Here is a 20,622-nt window from a genome sequence, read left to right as displayed (position 1 = left end):
CAAATGGTAAGTGAAGTAATTCAGGACCAGAAAGACAAAGGGTGCATGTTTTCTCCAAAATGTGGAAGCTAGATTTAGCTTATACATTTACAAGTAAATATGTTGAATAGTGTGCAAGTGCATAAAATGTACTAACTGAAATACAATAGTTTTAATGGAGTACACAAATAGTGTAATTCCTTAGAAAGGAAAAGTCAAAGTGCAACAACAACAACAACAAAAAAAAAACACCAGGAATGGGATACTTAAAAGGGTTGGGGGTGGAGTCAAGGGGAAAGGGGTAGACCAATGAAGAGGAGAAGAAGAGAAATATGCAGTCAGGAATACAATGTATTCCCTACAAAATTAAGAAGAGTGAGGGAATGGGTGGGTAGGGGAGTAATGGCAAAAGTGTTGAAAGTGGGTAGCATTGAACAAGATGCATTGCATTCATAAACAGCTTTGTTAAATGGCAAGTCCTTTGCACACTATTTAAAAATAATAAAAATATAAAAAAGAAAAAGAAAAGAAAATACCTGCTCCTACCAATAGTTTTTCCAATGTACTTTGTGCTCATTTGCATAGAAAATGGCATCATACTATTGGAAGCTGAGATTGTCACACTTTCGTTGTGAGTGTTGGTTTTGAAGAAATAGTGGTCTAGTTTTTTTTAACTTCAGTTTCCTAATATATCCTCTGACCACTTCTCTCAGCTCTATCCTCCCTGGGATCCTACAGCTGAGTTCACATATTGGGTCTTGTTCCATGCTGCTTCCTGCCTAGTTCCTCACACAATTCTAAATAATTCAGAGAATGACCACCACCCAAGCATCTTCATTTGTGAATAGTGTAAGGGTTTCAGTCTCAGAAAATCTAGAAAACCCCTTCCATCTACCCTTGGTTGGCAAAACAGTTCTTAGTCTCCCAGTCTTTATATTCCTTTCTCGCATTTGGTTCTGTATTTCTCCAGCTCATAGTTATTTTGTCTTTCATCTTTTTAAAAATCATTTTCCTCTCTAAAATAATTTCCCCTTCATCTTATCTAATTGCATTGTCAAGATTTCTCCCAAGGTTTTTTAACTCCAAATGTATGAGATTTGCCATGTAATTTTACCCTTCTTTAGGACCAGAGTTCTAGCCTAAACTATTTGTGTGCTTCTCATTGTGATTTTGTTACTCCTGCTCTCCCATGGATACATATCTGAGCATTTTGTTTACACTAAGAGAAGGGCTTCCTTTGACCATTGCCTTTCTGAGTGTTGATTATTTTCTATATCCCTTGCCACTACACATGCCCTGAGATCTTATGGCAGCATTCACCAAAGATTCCTCTATTTTGTATCACTGTTACTGATTAGCAGCTGGCCATTATAAACCACAGTTTCTGATATTCCTTCTTGCATGGAGTTGAAAACAAAAACTAAATTATGACTAATAGAGTATTTATGGAAGAGATGCATACCACTTCCAACTGGTCTGGAAAAATCCCCACAAAACCACATGATGTCACAATTCTGAGAAACGTCCTTATATTAGAGTGGCAGAACCTTTGTCAGTGTTTGCTTTTGATTGACGTTTTGAAGCAGAAACTACTTCTCTGTTTACATGGGTGGAAATAAGTCTGTAGTGTCATGTTAAATCTCTGTGCTTTGGGGGCTCGTCTGACAGAGTACCTAGTTTTAATAATGCAATACATCCTCATCAAACCACTGAGGCCAGCGTGATTTACAACCAGCAGAACTTAGTATCTTCTTAATGAGTATTGTTATAAAAGTCTAAAAGCCCCTGTGGAGTCTTCAACTGTTACCATGTCAGGTTCACAATCTGCTTAGCTCTATGAAACTGAGATCCAGTTCTATCTCTCTTCCTCTTTGGGCCAGCCTTGTATTGCCTTCAATTGATCAACATAGCTTATACCATTTATCCAACTACTACATATTGAAAACTATTTTAAAAACTAAGCTATTTGTTCAGAACAAACATAGAGGACCCAATTACCTCCTTGGCCACAGGTTTGTGAACACTTTGTCCAAGTTGTCCATCCTGAGAGCTGACAGTTGACCACACATTCTACCAAGCAGGGAAGGCTCACTCTCTGGGGCTTCTCCAAATTGCGCTGCAAATAGCAACAAAATACAACTTCACTACCCAATAAAACTGCTTTTATGAAAAAAGGATACCCTTCATAGTGCAATTAGTAAACCTTCCACATTTCACTGGGGGAACAAATTGCCTGTCTGTTACAAATCCATGATAATCATGGATAATATTTTTTTTATTTCACAACTAAAATTTTGTAAACCCAAATTCCTTTTTTTTTTTTTGTCCATTGTGGGGCTAGAATTCTGGGCCTGGGCACTGTCCCTCAGCTTCAGACTAGCACTCTACCACTTGAGCCAAAATGCCACTTCCAGTTTTCTGGTGGTTAATCGCATAATTGGAGACTTTCCTGCCTGAGCTGACTTTGAACTGCGACCCTCAGATCTCAGCCTCCTGAGTAGCGAGGATTACAGGCATGAGCCAGCAGCACCCAGCCCAAATTCCTTTTTATAAAACTATAAGTCTAGAATGGATCTGCCTGGGAAAGTTGTAAGCCATGCCATAGAAAGATCTGTCCTGTTGCTTAGTAAGAAACTGAAGGGACATCTCAGTATCAAATCTAGGCATCCTGGGATGAATCAACAGCACACAGAGACCTCGAAATTAACAGCTAGTATGGCTAAAATATAACAGAATAGGAATCAAAATAAAACCAACACCCTCTCTGAACTCCTAAAAAGAGCAACTGAACTCCTAAAAAGAGCAATTGTATTTATTATGGTCTTGCTCTCAGGAAAAGATGGCAATATGCTTCATTTAAGAAAGTCTATTTAAAGTCAACCTCTAGAGACAAAATGTAAATATTATGTAATGACTAAGATATATTAGTTTTTAGTGTAAAAATAAATCACCTTAGAAATATGAAGAGAATAATAAATAATTTTGATTTAGAACTCATACAATGTTTGTTTGCCTAATTAGGAATATTTTGACACTCAACACATGTTAAATATTAGCAGTGCATATACACCAAATTTAAATTAATTATTAAATCATGATGGCTTGCCAAGTGCATAAATTGGAAATTACCACAGGAGAGCTATGATTAATTTTTGAAGCATGGGTATTCTACTTAGGTTAATAACTTGGGATTTTAAAAATTAACATTTTAAAAACATTTGTTGGACATAAACAGTTTAGAAAGCAGAAGCACATTTTTTCCACTAGTGAATATCAAAAGAAAACATTCATTACATACATTAAATATTGATTATAAACTGTTATAGAGAGATTAGTTAACTTTTCCTGGGCCAGACAACTAATTAACTGAAATAGAATGTTAAAATAAATCATTGACAGCAGATAGCACTTTCTATCAGGGTTGCTATTTTCACAATATCGTCTAGTTTCAAATGGGCTGGTCTAATGTTGATATCATGGTTGACAGCTATTTGGAGAGCATGTTGAGAGAATATTTGGAGTTAGGAAAGATGAGGAAGAGTTCTTTTGCTTTAATTTCCAAATGTGTACTACACCTACGTTAGCAGCAACAGGACCAATTTTCATCTTGCCAATTTGTTACAGAAGTTCCTGAAGCAATCTTTGTTTTCAACTCCCTTGTTTTCAATTTATTCCAAGGTTTTATGATTCTTACAATGGGATAGCATCTTCATTTCTATTCAGCAACCCATATAGGCTTTTCATTTATTTGTTGAGAAGGAAATGTTAAATTCTCTGCAACACATCTGTGTAAAGCTTGTTCTTTATATTCCATACAGTTTGTGACGGAAAAGATGGATGTAATATAATTAGAAAAATTCAGAACAACCTAGTTTGAAACTTGATAGGGAGGGTGTTTATATAGCTAGAAATGGAGAGGATCGCTGTATTGTTTAACCAGCAATCACTTGTTGAGACAATAAATGTCTATGATAAAGGGACAGTGTGTCAATATGTCATGTGTCAAGATGAAGGGTCATATTCCTACTAGTTAAAGTTCCTAAGGTTAAACAGTTTGTTGGCAAACAAGCACAACATATAAGTTCTTGGAAGTATTACATACATATAAATACTAAAACATTTGATACATATATTTCATGGACTTACTTCTCCATTATAAAAAAAAAAGTTTTCCCCCTTCATTGTGACCAAGTCCAAACTAGCTAAGTACAACTGTACTATAATTTTACTTTGACTGGACCTAAGCTAAGAGGAGAACAAATCAGTCTGCTATCTGTATTAAACAACATAAAGGTTATAGACAAATTTTTTTTTTTGGTCCAGTCGTGGGGCCTGAACTCTGGGCCTGAGCGCTGTCCCTCAGCTCTTCAGCTCAAGGTTAGTACTCTATCACTTGAGCCATATCGCCACTTCTGGCTTTTTTCTAATGTGGTGCTGAGGAATCGAACCCAGGGCCTCGAGCATGAGCCACCTTCCCAGCCCCGGTTATAGACAAATATTAAGGAAACAAAGATAACTCAACATGAGCAAGTTACCTGCTCACACTGGTCCATGCTGACTGGCTTGCCATCACTCCGAACACAGCTCAGAAGGCGAGTCTTGACGCCTTGGCCACAGGATGCATTTTCACTCAGCTGGCAGGTACTCCATTCTATAGGCATAGAATCACCACCAAAATTATGATCATGTGAACAAAATAGAGCAAAGCTACATTGGTGAAGTCCACATATATCCCTAAAACTCTTCCCAAGTGGCTCTGGAAAGCAGGATGAGAATATTTTACTAGGGGAAAAACCTCCAAAAATATAGACATAAAATTGTAATAATATATGTATATGTCTAGGGTAGTCTTAGAAGAGGATCACAATAGCCCAAAAGCTATGTACATATGACCATATAAGATGATGCTAAGAAAAATTAACTCAAAGATATGGAAACAAAAGTTTTTTCTTTGCTGTTTTTGTTTTTAAAGTACTATGTGAAGTTACTTCTTTTTTTTTCATTTTGTCCCTATGGTTTATCCCTTGTTGTCATTATATTTGATTTTAGTATCCTGTGTATTGTATATACATTAATGTGAATTAGGGAAGGAAAGGGGAACAACAAAATGGTGAGACAAAGGACAAAGGGCAAATCAATGCAATAATGATACTCACAAGACAATATGTTGGAAACGAACTTTATAACTTGGTGGAGGGGCATTAGGGGAGTGGGAAAGTGGCAGAAAAATGAGGGAGGGGGTAACAATGTTTGACAAGAAATGTACTCACAAACAAACAAAAACTAAGCAACTGAAGTGAGTTACCTCCTAAAGTTGGATTTCCAGATGTAAAGTGACTAATGGTTTGTTAGCAATCATGTCACACTAGCCAGCATAGCAGAGAAGGGGCACTAAACAAGATGATAAACAAAAACTAATATGGAACCAACTTTTCTTGGTGATTTTGAGAGAGAGAACAACAAAGAAATGATGCCAGATGATAGGAATTTATTTGCCCCTCCATCCATTCTTATATGGAAATCTTAACCCACCCAGGGTGACAATGTTAGGAGGTAGGTCTTACAGAAACTGGGTACGAGAACTCACAAAGGTTAGTATCCTTGTAGAAGAGACTGTAGAGAGCTTGTTTGTCCACTGAGCACGTGAGAGTACAGCTACCATGGGTAAGAAGCCCACACCAAACATGGAATTTGCCAGTACCATCATCTCGGTCTGACAAGATCCAGATTTATGAGAAATAGCTATCTCTTGTTTAAAAGCTATTCAGCATATGGCAATTTGTTGTAGCAACCTGAATGAACTAAACAATTTTATTTAATGAAAATATTAAGCGAAATTAACTCCAAGATAGGGACACAAGTGGTTTTTTCTTTCTTGCTATTGTCTCTAACGTATTTATAAGGTACCATGTGATTGTTTTGTTGTTTTTTATGTCCCTCCCCCATGGTATAAACCCTGTTTTCACCTGTATTTAATGTCAGTATAATTTGGGAGGGGAAGGGAAAAACAAAATGCTTCAATAGAGTTACAGGTTGACCCATTATAATAATGAGATGTACAAGATGCTATGTTGGAAAAGGAACTTTATAATTTAGCCTGGGGGGATGGGTGGGGATGGGGAGTGTAGCTATGGAGGTGGGAAGGAAGAGATTGGTAGGGGAAAAACAAAGAAGGAGGCAACAATGCTTGATAAGAAATGTACTCATTACCTTGCTCATGTAACTGTAATCCCTCTGTACAGTATTTTCACAATAAAAAAACTTATTTTTAAAAAGAATATATAAAATAATCTAAATTATTTGGTATTTTTGATACAGTACAACCAAGAAAAATGTTCTGGAAAAGAACAAAAGACCTAAAGAATCTTTATATTTTCAAGTTAGTCTACAATGGAAGCAAGTTTTATAGACTTGGGTAGTCACATTATACTGTAGATAATAGACAGTTAGCATAAACTACCTTATAATTCACTTGATTAAAAATGCTTGTTATTACTTTAAATGTGCTTGACCAAATCAGTGCTAACCTTATAGTAATGATATTTGCCACATTGGGTAAAGGTTCCAAGATTTTAATAGCAACAGTAAGCTTACATACAGTAAAAGTTAGTCTTTAAATTATATGCTTTTCCCAGCTATACAGAAAGCATTAGTAGGATTGAGCTTTGAGTCTGAACCCAGACAAAAATACAAGCCATTATCTGAAAAATAACTAAAATCCAAAAGTCTGGGGATGTGTACCACATGTGATAAATCACCAGCTTAGTGTGTGTGTATGTATGTAGTATAATATATATATTATATTGATGTCTAGTATGTTTTTATAAATATATTTATGCTCTTTCTATTAGGCAAATTTCACTGTTTCTGAAAAATACACTATAAAAATCAAGACTCTAAAGAAAAAGGGCAAATATACCATATCATCATCATTTATCCGAAATAAGGACAAGACATATCAACAGCAATTCCTCTAAGGTTTTCTTTTTCTTTTTTTGTCAGTTGTGGGGCTTAAACTCTAGGCTTGGGCTCTTCCCTGCGCTTTTCAGTTCAAGTTGAGAATTCTACGGCTTGAGCCACAGCACCACTTCTGGTTTTCTGTTTTTGTATTGGAGATTAGAGTCTTACAGCGTTTCTGGCCTGGACTGGGTTTGAACCATGATCCTCAGACCTCAGCCTCCTGAGAGGGCTTGAGCCATCTGTGCCTGGCTTCCTTTGAGGTTTTCTACAAGAGAAATCTCAATAGTGCTTTGTCTCTGCATGAGCATAATGCTGTGTTCCTTAATATATAATTGAATGCTGAGACTTAATATGCTTCTACATTTCCTTACAATTTTGTATGTCAGCTGTTGCAGGAGTAGCAGGTCACAGGTCAACGTGAGTAATAGTCCTTTGTTTTTAGACCCTGAGTACTATGGTACTCAGGGAAACTGAGTACTGGCTGAATGACTGGGCTGATGTGACTCCCACTACCTTGCAGTCACTCCTGACTGCTCAGGCCCCTCCATCTTTTTCTGAGCTCTATACAGGATGCCAAAAACTTTAATTTTTGAAATAATATGTGTCATGAAAGCCCCAAACTCCATGACACTATGACGACTTTCATCTCTCAATGGTAAATTACCCTTCACTACTTACTTTTTGTTGTTTTAGTTTATCCTGGCTTTATTGCAGCATTATTCTGAAACTGTGCCAGACCTTTTTAAAGCATGTTATACTTCAGGGGCTCCAGATGGTCTGGCTGAATCTTCATACCAAGAATGAGTTTGTTTGTTTTTTTCTGTAAAGTGTCAATAAGACCTTGTCCTTTTGAGTAACACGTTCACACATTGTCACTCTTCCTCCAAAAACTCAGGAATAGAAACACACACCAACATCTACTCATTTGCTAGTGTTCAGAACAAATAGCAAGGCCATGGCTTTCAACTTTACCTGTTAGGTTGTAGTGGAACTGGAAGCAGTTTTCATTAAGGAGGCAGGGCCGCACCTGTGAGTCTTCGGCACAAGTCCTTGAGCTCAGCAAAGGCCTTAGCAGATGGCGAGTTCTTCTCTGCATTGTATGGGGGTCACATGACTGAAAAACAAAAGACCACAGAGAGTGGGTCTATGCGGAGTTCATAAATCACACATATGCATAGACATATGTGTGATTTATGAACTCTGTATAGTAGGTAGCTATTTAACAAAATACAGGGAAGAGACTTCTGTGAGTGTCACACAGTATTCAGAAAGTCAAATCATTCTGTGATTCATGGAAATTTTGTTTTCTGCAATTATTTCTCTGTTATCTCCAAGACTACATTTTTATCTCATATATAATAAAGCACATGGAGATGATGTTCACCCATTAAACTCATTTTACATTCTGAAATACTCAGCACAAAGTGAAAAATCAATACACTTTGTGAGTTTAAATGTCACTCTGACCTCAGATAGTTTAGTCCAATAATTATATGGAGTTTTAAGAATGAGATTTATTTGTTCGTTTGTTTGAACTGGTCTTGGGGCTTGAACTTAGGGCTTGAGAAATGTCCCTGAGTTTTTTAGTGTAAGGCCACTTGAGCTACATACAGTTCTACTTCTAGTTTTTCTGGTGGTTAACTGGAGATCAGTTTCATGGATTTTGCTGCCTGGTCTGACTTCAAACTGTGATCCTCAAATCTGAGCATCCTGAGTAACTATAATTACAAGTGTGAGCTACTGGATCCCTGCTGAGAAAATATTTGTTTTTAAATCCTAGAAGAAACATATTAAAATCTATCAAGTCACATCAATTAAGTCTTATTCCCTTCATAAACTTTCCTGTAATACTAATTTTTTCTCCTTCTTATTAAGCAATTCTACTTATGCCTAAGGATTTTTACAGGTTTGTTTATAAATGTATGTATGTGTCTTCATGTATTATGGACAGGTATGCTATACCTATTTGTATAGTGTCATTGTCCATATCTTCATTACCCTTTTTTCTTTCCTTAAAATTTATTTCTGGCACAATGCATCATGACTACCATTTCTCTCACAACTTCTTGAATTATTGTTATTTTTTTTTGTCAGTAGTGGGGCTTGAACTCTGGGCCTGGGACTGTCCCTGCGCTCTTCAGCTCAAGGCCAGCACTGCTGGAGCCACAGCACCACTTCCATTGAAATCTTGATATAAATTTTGCTTATCACTTATTAATTAGGCAGTTGTTTCTTTGAGGATTTGTTGTTGGAGAATTTAATTTTTTGAGTTTGAAGTATATTTTAGATATGAGACCCTTGTCTGTTGTATGGCTAGTGAAGATCTTCTCCCAATCCATGGGCTTTCTATTGATCTTGCTAACTATGTCCTTTGCCATGCAGAAGTTCTGCAGCTTCATGCAATCCCATTTGTCCAATGATTTTTTGATTTGTTGTGTTTCTGGATCTCTATTAAGAAAATTTCAGCCTGTGCCAATGAGACCTAGGGTTTCACCTATTCCTTCCTGTAATGTTTTCAGGGTTTCTGTTTTGACTCCGAGTTCTTTGATCCATTTGGAGTTGATTCTGGTTCAGGGTGATATATAAGGAACTAGGTTTAGTTTTCTACAAGTGATTAACCAATTTTTCCAGCACCATTTACTGAAGAGGCTGTCTTTCTTCCGTTCTATTTTTTTAGTTCCTTTATCAAAGATGAAGTAGCTATAGGTCTGTGGGTTCATTTCTAGGTTTCAGTTCTATTCCATTGGTCCTGAGGTCTGTTCTTGTGCCAGTACCAAGCTGTTTTGATTACTGTGGCTTTGTAGTAGAGTTTGAAATTTGGTACTAATATTCCTCCAGCACTGTTCTTTCTGTGGATCGTTTTTTGCTATTCGGGGTCTTTTATTGTTCCATATGAATTTTTGGATTGCCTCTTCTATTTCATTGAAGAATGAGGATGGAATATTGATATCCTCAAAGAAACAACTGCCCGATAAACAAGTGGGCTAAAGACTTAAAGAGAAACTTCTCTGAAGAGGAAATAAGAATGGTCAATAGACACATGAAGAAATGCTCAATCTCTCTAGCCATAAAAGAAATGCAAATCAAAACAACATTGAGTTACCACCTCACCCCAGTTAGAATGGCTATAATCAAGAACTCTAATGACAACAGATGCTGGAGGGAATGTGGACAGAAGCGAACCGTACTGCATTGTTGGTGGGAGTGTAAACTTATTCAACCACTTTGGAAAGCAGAATGGTTGTTCCTCAAAGGACTCTACATAGAACTCCCCTCTGGGGGAAGGAGGTAGTTATGGAGGTGGGAGGGAAGGGATGGTAGAGGAAAAACAAAGAACGAGGCAACAATGCTCAATAGGAAATGTACTCATTACCTTGCTCATGTAACAGTAAACCCTCTGTACAGTATTTTTACAATAAAAAGCATACAAAAGTATGATTTATCAGCTTTTCAATAAATAACCATTAAACACATTCATTACATGCAATTCCAGCCCCAGGAAATCTAAGTAGACTTTAAGGTGAATTTACAAAAAATCTTGGAATTATGATCACTGAATCACTTTCTGTATTTGAAATATTTAATTTATTTATATTCCTTTTACCTTTTCATATATTATACTGAGCATGAAATCTGTACTCTGAATCTTGGTTATGTACATAGTAATAATGTTGGGTTACACTGAAACATGAAGAAAAAAATACCATGGATTTTTCTAATGTTAAAAGCCTTGGAAAAAATCATATCAAGTGAGGTTACTCAGTTCCAATAAAATTTAGGTCCCATGGTTTCCCTTATTTGCAATAATTAGCATCTATATAGGATAATCTTATCAGATGAACTGAAATACTCAAAAACCATGTACAATTGACCATATAACTTGATGCTAACTGAAATGAACCCCAAGATACGGACACAAGAGTTCTGTCTTTATTGTTATTTTTTAAATGTACCATGTGATTTTCTTATTTTTTTTTGTTGTTGTTTCCTTTGTATGTTCTTTCCCCTATGGCATATCCCCTGTTGTCACTGTACTCAATTTTGATATCCTGCATCTTGTATATACATATGTCTAATCTGGGGAGAGGAAGGGGAATAACAAAACGCTCAAATAAGTACACAGGATGATCCATTGAAACAAAGATACCTACTGGACTTTACAACTTCGTGTAGTGAGGAGGGGAATAGAGAGAGGAGCATGGGAGGTGGGGGAGGGAAGGGATAGTGGGACAACAACAAGGAAGGGAAGGGCTAACAATGTAATGTACTCATTGCCTTACTCATGTAACTGTAACCCCTCTGTACATTTTAACAATAAAAAATAAATGAAAAGAGAAAAGTTTTGATTATTGAAGCACATTTACCATCGATGTTATTTTATACTTGAATAATGTGTCCGCATTCGTAATTTCACAATTGTATCATATTGTCTCCAGATGATCAAAAAGTATCAATCAGGTATTCTTAATAATTTTACACAAATTCCAGGCCAAATACTTACAATAATTTATTACCATCTTACCAATTAGTTTCAATGTTTATACTCATGAAGAGGAAAATAAATGATTTGTCAATAAAAGAAAACAAAATATCTTGGTAGATATTTCTGCTTAGTATTTTGCCGAAATTCTATTGCAAAATTATGTCTAAAATAAATGACTGTTTAGACTAAGCTAGTGCTTAAACAGAAAGTAAAAAACACACAAACACATAGAGGTAAATATTTCACAAGGAAACATTGCAATGCTTTCTCAAAAATTTAAATAAAATTTAGCCCTGATTTTCACAGGTTGACAGACATTGGGAGAAATCTAAACTGAAAATATTGTTTCTCATTCTTCATTCATTTAAAAACACCCAGCAATTCCACGGTGATGGCTTATATAACAATGTGCTAGGAGAATAAAGTCAAAAACAATGGACAGTATGTCCAGTGGAATTAAGAGAAAGTAACTTCATAAACCTTAAACAACCAGTGTGTTAATGGCAATGGCTGAAACTATAGGGTTTGTGTGATATCAGCATCTAATGGGAGAAAGCAAAACATTTAAAAAATAGGGCATCTGAAAGATGTAATACATAAAATAGAAAATAAAAGCTGAGGCCTGAAGGATTTTACACAAAAGCAGAGGGATGTGGAGGGTTATAGAGAGATTTGAGTCAATGTGATATTAATCCAGTGAACTCCTAATGTTAAGAAGCCAAAGTTCCTTTCAAGCACAGTTTACTGCTACTAAAAAGAAACAGAGGGCAAGAGTTTTCAAGCCAAGTAAAAAAGGGAAAGTAAAAAAGGAAAAGCAAGCTAGGAATGGAAACAAATCTGACAAAGGAAATTAATTTATTTTTATTATTAATTTATTTTTGGACACTCCTTTCCAAAGTATACAAAAACTAGTTTCACAAGACAGGAGGCAAAGAAAAAGGTTAAAACCAAATTCCATAATAGAATAAAGGGTAGAATGACATTCCATGTTTAAGAAAATACATCAGGAAGACAAGAAACACTTGAAACACTTCATGATTCTTTTCAAAAGCACTAAAGGTTGTATAGGAAATGATGCAACATACACAAAGTTATAAACATAAGTAAAAATTAGGAAATCAGAATTAGGCGATAGGGCTCATTAAACAAATCAGAATAAATGAAGAATCACTTTTCAGGAATTAATTATAAGAATATGAGATTGAGGTATGCCAAAGTGGTTGAACAAATTTACACTCCCACCAACAATGCAGTACGGTTCGCTTCTGTCCACATTCCCTCCAGCATCTGTTGTCATTAGAGTTCTTGATTATAGCCATTCTAACTGGGGTGAGGTGGTAACTCAATGTTGTTTTGATTTGCATTTCTTTTATGGCTAGAGAGATTGAGCATTTCTTCATGTGTCTATTGACCATTCTTATTTCCTCTTCAGAGAAGTTTCTCTTTAAGTTTTTAGCCCACTTATTTGTTGGGCAGTTGTTTCTTTAAGGATTTGTTGTTGGGGGATTTAATTTTTTGAGTTCCAGGTATATTTTAGATATGAGACCCTTGTCCATTGTATGTCTCGTGATGATCTTCTCCTGCTCCGTGGGCTTTCTATTGATCTTGCTAGTTATGTCCTTTGGCATGCAGAAGCTCTGCAATATCATGCAATCCTATTTGTCCAATCTTTCTTTGATTTGTTGTGTTTGGAAAGTAGTATGGTGGTTCCTCAAAGGACTCCACATAGAGCTCCCCTATGACCCAGCAATCTCACTTTTGGGCATTTACCCAAATGATCACAAACAAGACCATACTAAAGCTACCAGTACAACTATGTTTATTGCAGCATTATTGACCATAGCTAAGATATGGAACCAACCCAGATGAATGGATCAAGAAAATGTGGTATATATACACAATGGAATTTTATGCCTCCATCAGAAAGAATGACATTGCCCCATTTGTTAGGAAATGAAAAGACTTGGAAAAATGATATGAAGTGAAGTAAGCCAGGCCCAAAAAAACATAGGTCCTATGGTTTCTCTTATTTGCAATAACTAGTGTATGTCTGAGACAAGGAGAAAAGGTCAGATAAGTTGATGTTAGGTGAAATGAACCCCATGATAAGTTTTCAAATGTTTTTTTTTTCTTTCTTGTGATTGTTTCTAACATATTTATAAGATGATTTCTTTGTTCCTTTATATGTCCCTCCCCCACGGCATAACCCCTGCTTTCATTGTATTTGATGTTGGTAAAATTTGTGGAGGGGAAGGGCAAAACAAATCATTTAAATAGAGATACAGGTGGACCCATTGCAGCAATGAGATGTAGAAGTCATTATGTCGAAAAACGAACTTTACAACTTTGGCGGGCGGGTGGGGGGGGATGGGAAGGAATGGGAAGAGGAAACTAAGGAGGAGGCTACAATGCTTGATAAGAAATATACTCATTATCTTCCCATGTAATTGTAACCCCTCTGTATGGTATTTCACAATAAAAAAGAGGTATTCCAAATAGTCTTTTTAGAGAAATAAATTTTAAGGGAGAAAATAATTGAATCAAAATAAATTTAGAACTTGAGACTGCATGTAGAGATTTGAAGCAAAAGAAATGCCACATACAAATGTTTCCATGAAAAGAGTAAAGAACTTAATAAAAAAAAAAGGTTTAAGAAAATCTTCTTTGTATGGTATTCTCACAATAAAAAAGAAAAGAAAAAGAAAATCTTCCAATTAAAACAAAGAAAACATTTGAAGTCATCTACTGAAATAGCACAACACAAACATCAATACTGAAATATATCTTAGTGTAAGTATATTTTGAAAACATCAACAAAAATACTAAATTGCTTATTATGGGCAATAAAATTATATTCTCCTATTTTGTTCAAAAAACTATCAGAGACATGTAGAAATGTAATAAACAAAGAAAAATGATCTAAGCATTTTCTGTTATCAAAAGCATAGATAAGCTGCTAATGCTAAGCCAGCACTCAATAAAAATATTTTCCATGAACATCTGCCTTTCCTTGAGGGTTATCTGAGACCATGTTTAGTACTTCTAATAGCTGAAATGTCAATGTAGGGTTGCAATGCAGACTTCTGTAAGAGCCATGTACTCTGAAGGCACAAATAAAATATAACTGTAACAAATGATGAGAACTCATGTAAAATGATTAATTAATATTTTTAAACTTTGAAATTAGAGGTAGTATACATATTGCTATTCAGATAATATTTTCTTTGTTAACTTAGAATAAAATAAATGTGTAATTATGGTATATTTTATCATTACCCATGTTTTTAAAAACTTGATTTTTGGCATGAAGAAAGTAAAATACAAGGAAAAACTTACATAAATGACTATAGTTCTCAAATTTGCTTGACATATCACTCACTATAGATCCCTTTTATACTTTACCTCCCAAAATATTGGAAATAAATATAAATATTTCTAAGCACCATCTCCTGTAGTAGCCTAAAAATTATTAGACAGTATGAGCATCAGTACATTCTTAGGGCTTTGGATATTATTCACAATCATATTCCCTAAAATAGTGCAATAATTTGTTTTGCTTTTGTTTTTTTGTTTTTGTCAGTCGTGGGACTTAAACTCTGGGCTCCCTCAGCGCTTCAGCTCAAGCGAGCATTGTACAACTTGAGCCACAGTGATTTTCTGGTGGTTTATTGGAAATAAGAGTCTCATGGAGTTTCCTGCCCAGGCTGGCTTTGAACTGCGTTCCTAAGATCTCAGCCTCCTGAGTAGCTAGGATTACAGGCATGAGCCACCATTGCAATAGTTTTTAGAGAGGCTAATTTCAAGATTATAAAAGAAATGTCCAAATTGAGTCTAATCATCCTGTCTTGCAACATAGCCAAACAAAAGCCTTATGGAAAATACAGAACTAAACATTTTCCTGTCTTTGCTATAACAAGGTGGATAGCAATCAAGTTTTCTAATACATAGTTACACAAATAGATGTGGAAGGATTATAGAACTAGAGTGGTACTACTTTGTAATTCCTGATAATAGTGTGTAGGCAATTTATATTGATGATAGTAATTAACAGAAAGGGTTAACTGTGCAGGTTATGTTTCCTAATACAGTATAATGCTTTTGGTGGAATTCTTACCAAAAGATTGATGAAGCCCTTTATAATTTTCAATTTACTAAAAACCCAGACACAGGGTTAAACCTCATCATGGTGATACAATTCACAAAAGATGTGGGAAATTCTTTATAGGACAAGTGTCTTTCTTTTTTAGCCATTCAATTACCAAGAAGGGATGAGAAGAGAAAGAATGGAAGTAGAATAAAAAGAGATTTAAAGACATCTGAAAACCAGGCAAAACTAACTTAAATGTTTGTCTAACTTAGATTTCAGACTAAGAAGGAAACATCTTATCTTAAAAATCAGTAGTGAGTTTGCCTTAGTGGTAAATTCAGGGATTATAATTACAAGGAATCTGCACAGCTCCCAAGGCACACTAGGAGTCTTTTACATCCTGGATGGATGTTTTCAGCATTTAACTATATTTCTTTTCTGTGGTCCCTTAAAGAAGTTGGTGCCAAGAAAGAAAAATAAAGTCAAACGAGCTTAAGAAACATTGGGCTAAATCAAGTGTGCATTTATAAAATAAACTGATATGTCTGAAATCATCTGAAATTACTTGTTGGGATTTGTCTTCTCCTTTCTTTCTGAACACATGACTGAACTATATATCTCTCAGTCTTCTTTGAAGTTGGGTGTGACCAGAAAATAACTCTTGTGACAATAACCAGTAAGTTGGAGGGTATGCATGACATTTCTATCTCTTACCCTAAAATCCACAGGTTATCCTGTACACTCTTTCCCGACTTGAGGGAGATGAAATAGTGCTATCAAGATGACTTTGAAAGTCAAGCTTGCATTTGAACCATTATAGTATGAGATTGTTTTTACAAATGATGCATAACTGCTACGCTATTTATTTCAACTCTACATGTATCTCCAACTATTACTTATCGACTTAGTATTCCATGTGACAGATTAAAAAACACAAAAAATTAAAATTCTGTGTAAATAATCAAGTTATTAATTTCTTATCTATGTGAATCCCTTGGAATTCTTAGAAATGAATACAGTAAGCTTTCCATTCATTTTAAGTAAATAATATTCAGGAATAAATTAAATGCAAGTCACCACAACAGCAAATAAAACAGCATCTCAGAGAAGATCTTTCCTTTCAGATTGGATTTTCAAAAAATCATTACTTGTTTTTCCTAGACTTATAATTATATTTAAAAAGAACTTATTTTAAAAACTATTTTATGCTCCTTTCAATAGAAAAGTATTTCTTGAATTATCCTCTGAAGTTTATTTTTTTAATTGTGTGTATTACAAGGTAATATTTCAGACACATGAAATGATTCTTAGGTATTCAAATGTTTGTTTGTTTTTTAATTTCAAGCCCTTTTATATGAGTGGATGGTGAAAACAATATTTATAGTTGATATTTTTAGTGTTTGTTCTGTGTCACTATTCGAGCTTTGTTAAATTGAATCACTTCAACCTGGATATGACTTCATAGATATATGATTAGCTCCATTTTATTGATGGCAGGGAGAAGTGTATTGCAAGCTCATGTTTTAGCTGTGTTATTTTGGTTCTCAATTTAGTGAATCACAATGAACAATTTAAAAACTGATACACCATAGTAAAGAAAATGTATTACATACTTAGGAAAATATTTGATAAAACTTTTATTTCTGCTACAGATGTGTTGAGTTGTAAAGCAAATTTTTGTTAAAATGGACAAAAGTATTCTTCCATTAAATCGAACAATCAATGTTTCAAAATTGTGTTCTCATTACTTAGGGGTGTGTGTGTGCATGTGTGTGTGTGTGTGTGTGTTTACTAGAATCAGTTGTAACATTTTAAAGTGATAAATATTTGCTCTATTTTTTCCTCATGAGTATTTCTTTATAGAAATTTCTTTGTAGAAATTGTTTCTTCATCAAATAACAGGATTAATTTCAGGATAAGACTATTATTGGGTTATTTGTCTACCTTGGAAGCTCACATTTATTTTTAATTACATGAGATCAAATCCACAAAAACGAATCTTAGATGTAAACATGCAAGACACATTAACTTCTTAAGCATATCCCTCTCTTGAGAAATGGGTGTGGGTAGATGTTGTCTGAGCCCTATATAGATAATTTAGACTTAACCAAAATCAAGAGCATAGAGAAGGATCTAAAACAAACATAGGAAATTATTATATTTATTGTATGGATATCACCCATATAGACTTGATGATGTTGGAGAAGTAATGTGAACTCAGTAGAAGTTGCACTTAAAGTTTTGAGCTTAGATCTTTTCCCAAGATAGCAATATGTGGTTTAATAGTGAAACTCTCTGAGAATGCTGGAAAGGGGCAGCAAGTCATAGTTCCCAGTCAGCCCCAAATCACAAGCAGCCACCACCCACACTCTATATTGTGAACAATGTTGCTAAGCTGCAGTGTGCAGAAGGCTGAATGCTTTAAGTGCGTTTTCATTCTTTCTCTTTCCTCAGTGAGCACTAAATGCAGGTCCTTATGAAGGCTAAGAATGTTGTCTACCACTAGGCAACACCCCTAGCTCCTAAAAGCATTTCAGTTTATGATATTTCCATTTATGAACTGCATCATAAATCATGAATTATCTTTGTTTCCTCTCACAGAATATGAAGCAAAACTTGAAATCTGTTGATATCATTTATGTGTGAGATAATGCACATTACATCATAAATTGGAAGAGAGGACTAAAAAGGGGCTCTGCCAGTCTGAGCACAGAAAGAATGCTAGTTTCCATGTCTTAATCCCTCTTCCCTAATGATGTGGAACTGTGGCTTCTGTGGACACAGTGAATACCCTGGATACTTGAGCAGTCTTTCGCCAATATTGTCCCAAGACCTATATCACCATTATCATCTTGGAACTTGTTATACATGAAAATTATTAGGTCCCAGCTCAGATCCACTTTATCCAAAACTCTGGAAAAGTGAAACAACGATCAAGTCTTAAAGTATACCAAAAATTAGTTAGAACTAGCAATCTGGTTTACTGAGTCTTCCAGGAGATTCTAAGGCAAGATCTGCTTTGAAAGCTCACATTCTCACACCACCACATCTGAACTTTGTAGGTATAATAATAAACTCTTAATTTCTTCCTACCATTCCAAGGATCCAGAGGCTTAGGACAAAATTAATGAAGTCCTCACCAACAACTTTGTTTCTCTCACACCTTACAACCTTGCTGAGTGCAAATCATTTTAGCTTTAATTTTAGCTCTCACCATTTACATCAATCTGACTCTGATAAAGTCACTATAGTATCTTATTTAGGTTACAATGATAACTTCCTAACAGATTCTGCTCTTTCCATTGTGCAGATAATGTTGGTTATTTTCAGAATAATCCAAATCAAACCATTTAGCTTGGTGGTCTCTTTGTATTTTCATAAATTAAAATAAAAATGAAAACCAAGTCATATTCAATGCATCCAAGCTCCTACACTATCACCATCTATACCTTTGAATGCTCACAGCTTGATCTTGACCTGCTGAGACTTTCTTTCCAATCACCATTCATTTTTTGTGTTCTTGGAGAACTACAAACAGAGGTGATGTACAGAGTGCTGCTAATGCCTTTGACTGCATTGTGTTTTTGAAGGTAAGTTGAATTCATTGCACAGCCATATTGAAAGATAATCTAACAGACTTCCCTGCCTTCAGCAAAGTTGTTGATGAGCTTAAACACCAGCTCAAGGACAATCACATAATATTTGCTTCTGAAATTCTCTTATTTGATACTTTTGTTGTTCTTCCATCTGCCTGCAAAGCTCCTCCTCCTGCATAAATGCTCCTTAACTTTCTTCAGGTCAGTGTTCACTTACCTATTAAAGAAGACTTTGTGGACTATGGTTTGTAAAATTGTTAACCACCTGTCTACATCACTATGTATTTTATTATCATGTTTATTATTAATTCATTTCACACAGGTAAGGTATAGTAAATGATAAAGGTATATTTATTATAACAGCCCAGAAAATCTGGACAGAGACTAAAATATTATCAACTAATATAATTAATCGATTAAAAGGACAAGAATTTTGATTCAATAGTTTTTACTATGATGAGTTGTTTCTTCCAATAAAAACCTTGGAGGTCTTGTAACTCCTATAAACATGTATATAAAAGAATAATATCTTACAAATTTTGCTTGGATAATATTGATGGAGAAACAAACACATTCTAGGTTCTATCATATTATTCCATGATACAATCAGGATGCATTTTGGCATATAAACACTTGCCTAGGTTGTCACTAAACATTCTATATAGATTATCGCACAGAACTCCTCAATTAGCTAGAGCTACTTTTAATATTCTTGTTCTCTCACATGATAACATTGAAGCTTAAAGAATACAGTAACTTTCTACAAGGTCCTCAAGCAAGAATTTGCTTACCAGGGAAAATTAATTTGCTCCTCATGATTTTCAACTGTTGCTCAATGTGGAAGTGAGACTACTGGGTAAAACAATGCATCCTAGAACAGTTACAATTATTATAATATCTTTTAGTTGAATGTGGAAAGGATTTTATAGGAACAATGGTAATTAGATATGGGAAAGAAGCAAGTGAAGAGTGATAAGAAAGTGCAGTTTACATGTAAACCAAAAAGCAAGATATATCAGACTACAGTATGGGAGAAACAAGCTAGAGATAGAACAATAAAGTAGGCTTGCTGCCTGCCTTTGATGATCCCAGAATTCATGAGAGATGCTCCTGGGCTAGGGGCATGGCTTGTTGGATTTATAGTTAATTAGAAGCAAGAGTCCCTTATGGATGTTCCAGTATAGTAGAACTGACAGAAGTAGGAGCAGAAACTATGATATAATGTTCCTTATAAAACATGGCTGGCCTACTGCTAAGACAAAGATAGTAGATATATAAATATCAGTAGATTTTTGCTTAGCTAGGACATTTAAGAAAAGATTTTATAATAGCTGGGGACATGCTCACATAGTCTTTTGAGCTAGTACTTTATGGCACCCAGAAGTTTGCTTGGTAGACAATTACTATCTACTCAGAAACCTTGGAACACATGAATGGTGTGCAGCATAGCCAGTCCAGAGAATCAGAGATAATCACCTGTTTATATTATGATTGGAGTTTGGAAATAAAGAAGAATA

At 35.2% G+C, this 20,622-nt stretch overlaps 1 protein-coding gene across 1 annotated transcript in view; it reads right to left on the bottom strand.

Annotated features, from left to right (window-relative positions):
* Thsd7b (thrombospondin, type I, domain containing 7B) overlaps positions 1-20,622 on the bottom strand; it is a 793,597-nt gene that overhangs the window by 38,794 nt on the left and 734,181 nt on the right. Inside the window, exons 17-19 of the mRNA XM_013030805.1 lie at positions 7,912-8,053; positions 4,515-4,630; positions 1,978-2,095 (exon numbers count right to left, since the gene is read on the bottom strand). Of these exons, the coding sequence (XP_012886259.1) occupies positions 1,978-2,095; positions 4,515-4,630; positions 7,912-8,053 (376 nt within the window). The remainder of the gene's footprint in view (positions 1-1,977; positions 2,096-4,514; positions 4,631-7,911; positions 8,054-20,622) is intronic.

This window comes from Dipodomys ordii, unplaced genomic scaffold (genome assembly GCF_000151885.1).
Source record: "Dipodomys ordii isolate 6190 unplaced genomic scaffold, Dord_2.0 Scaffold133, whole genome shotgun sequence".
In the NCBI taxonomy this organism is placed as follows: Eukaryota; Metazoa; Chordata; class Mammalia; order Rodentia; family Heteromyidae; genus Dipodomys; species Dipodomys ordii.
This window is presented reverse-complemented; position numbering and strand designations above follow the sequence as displayed.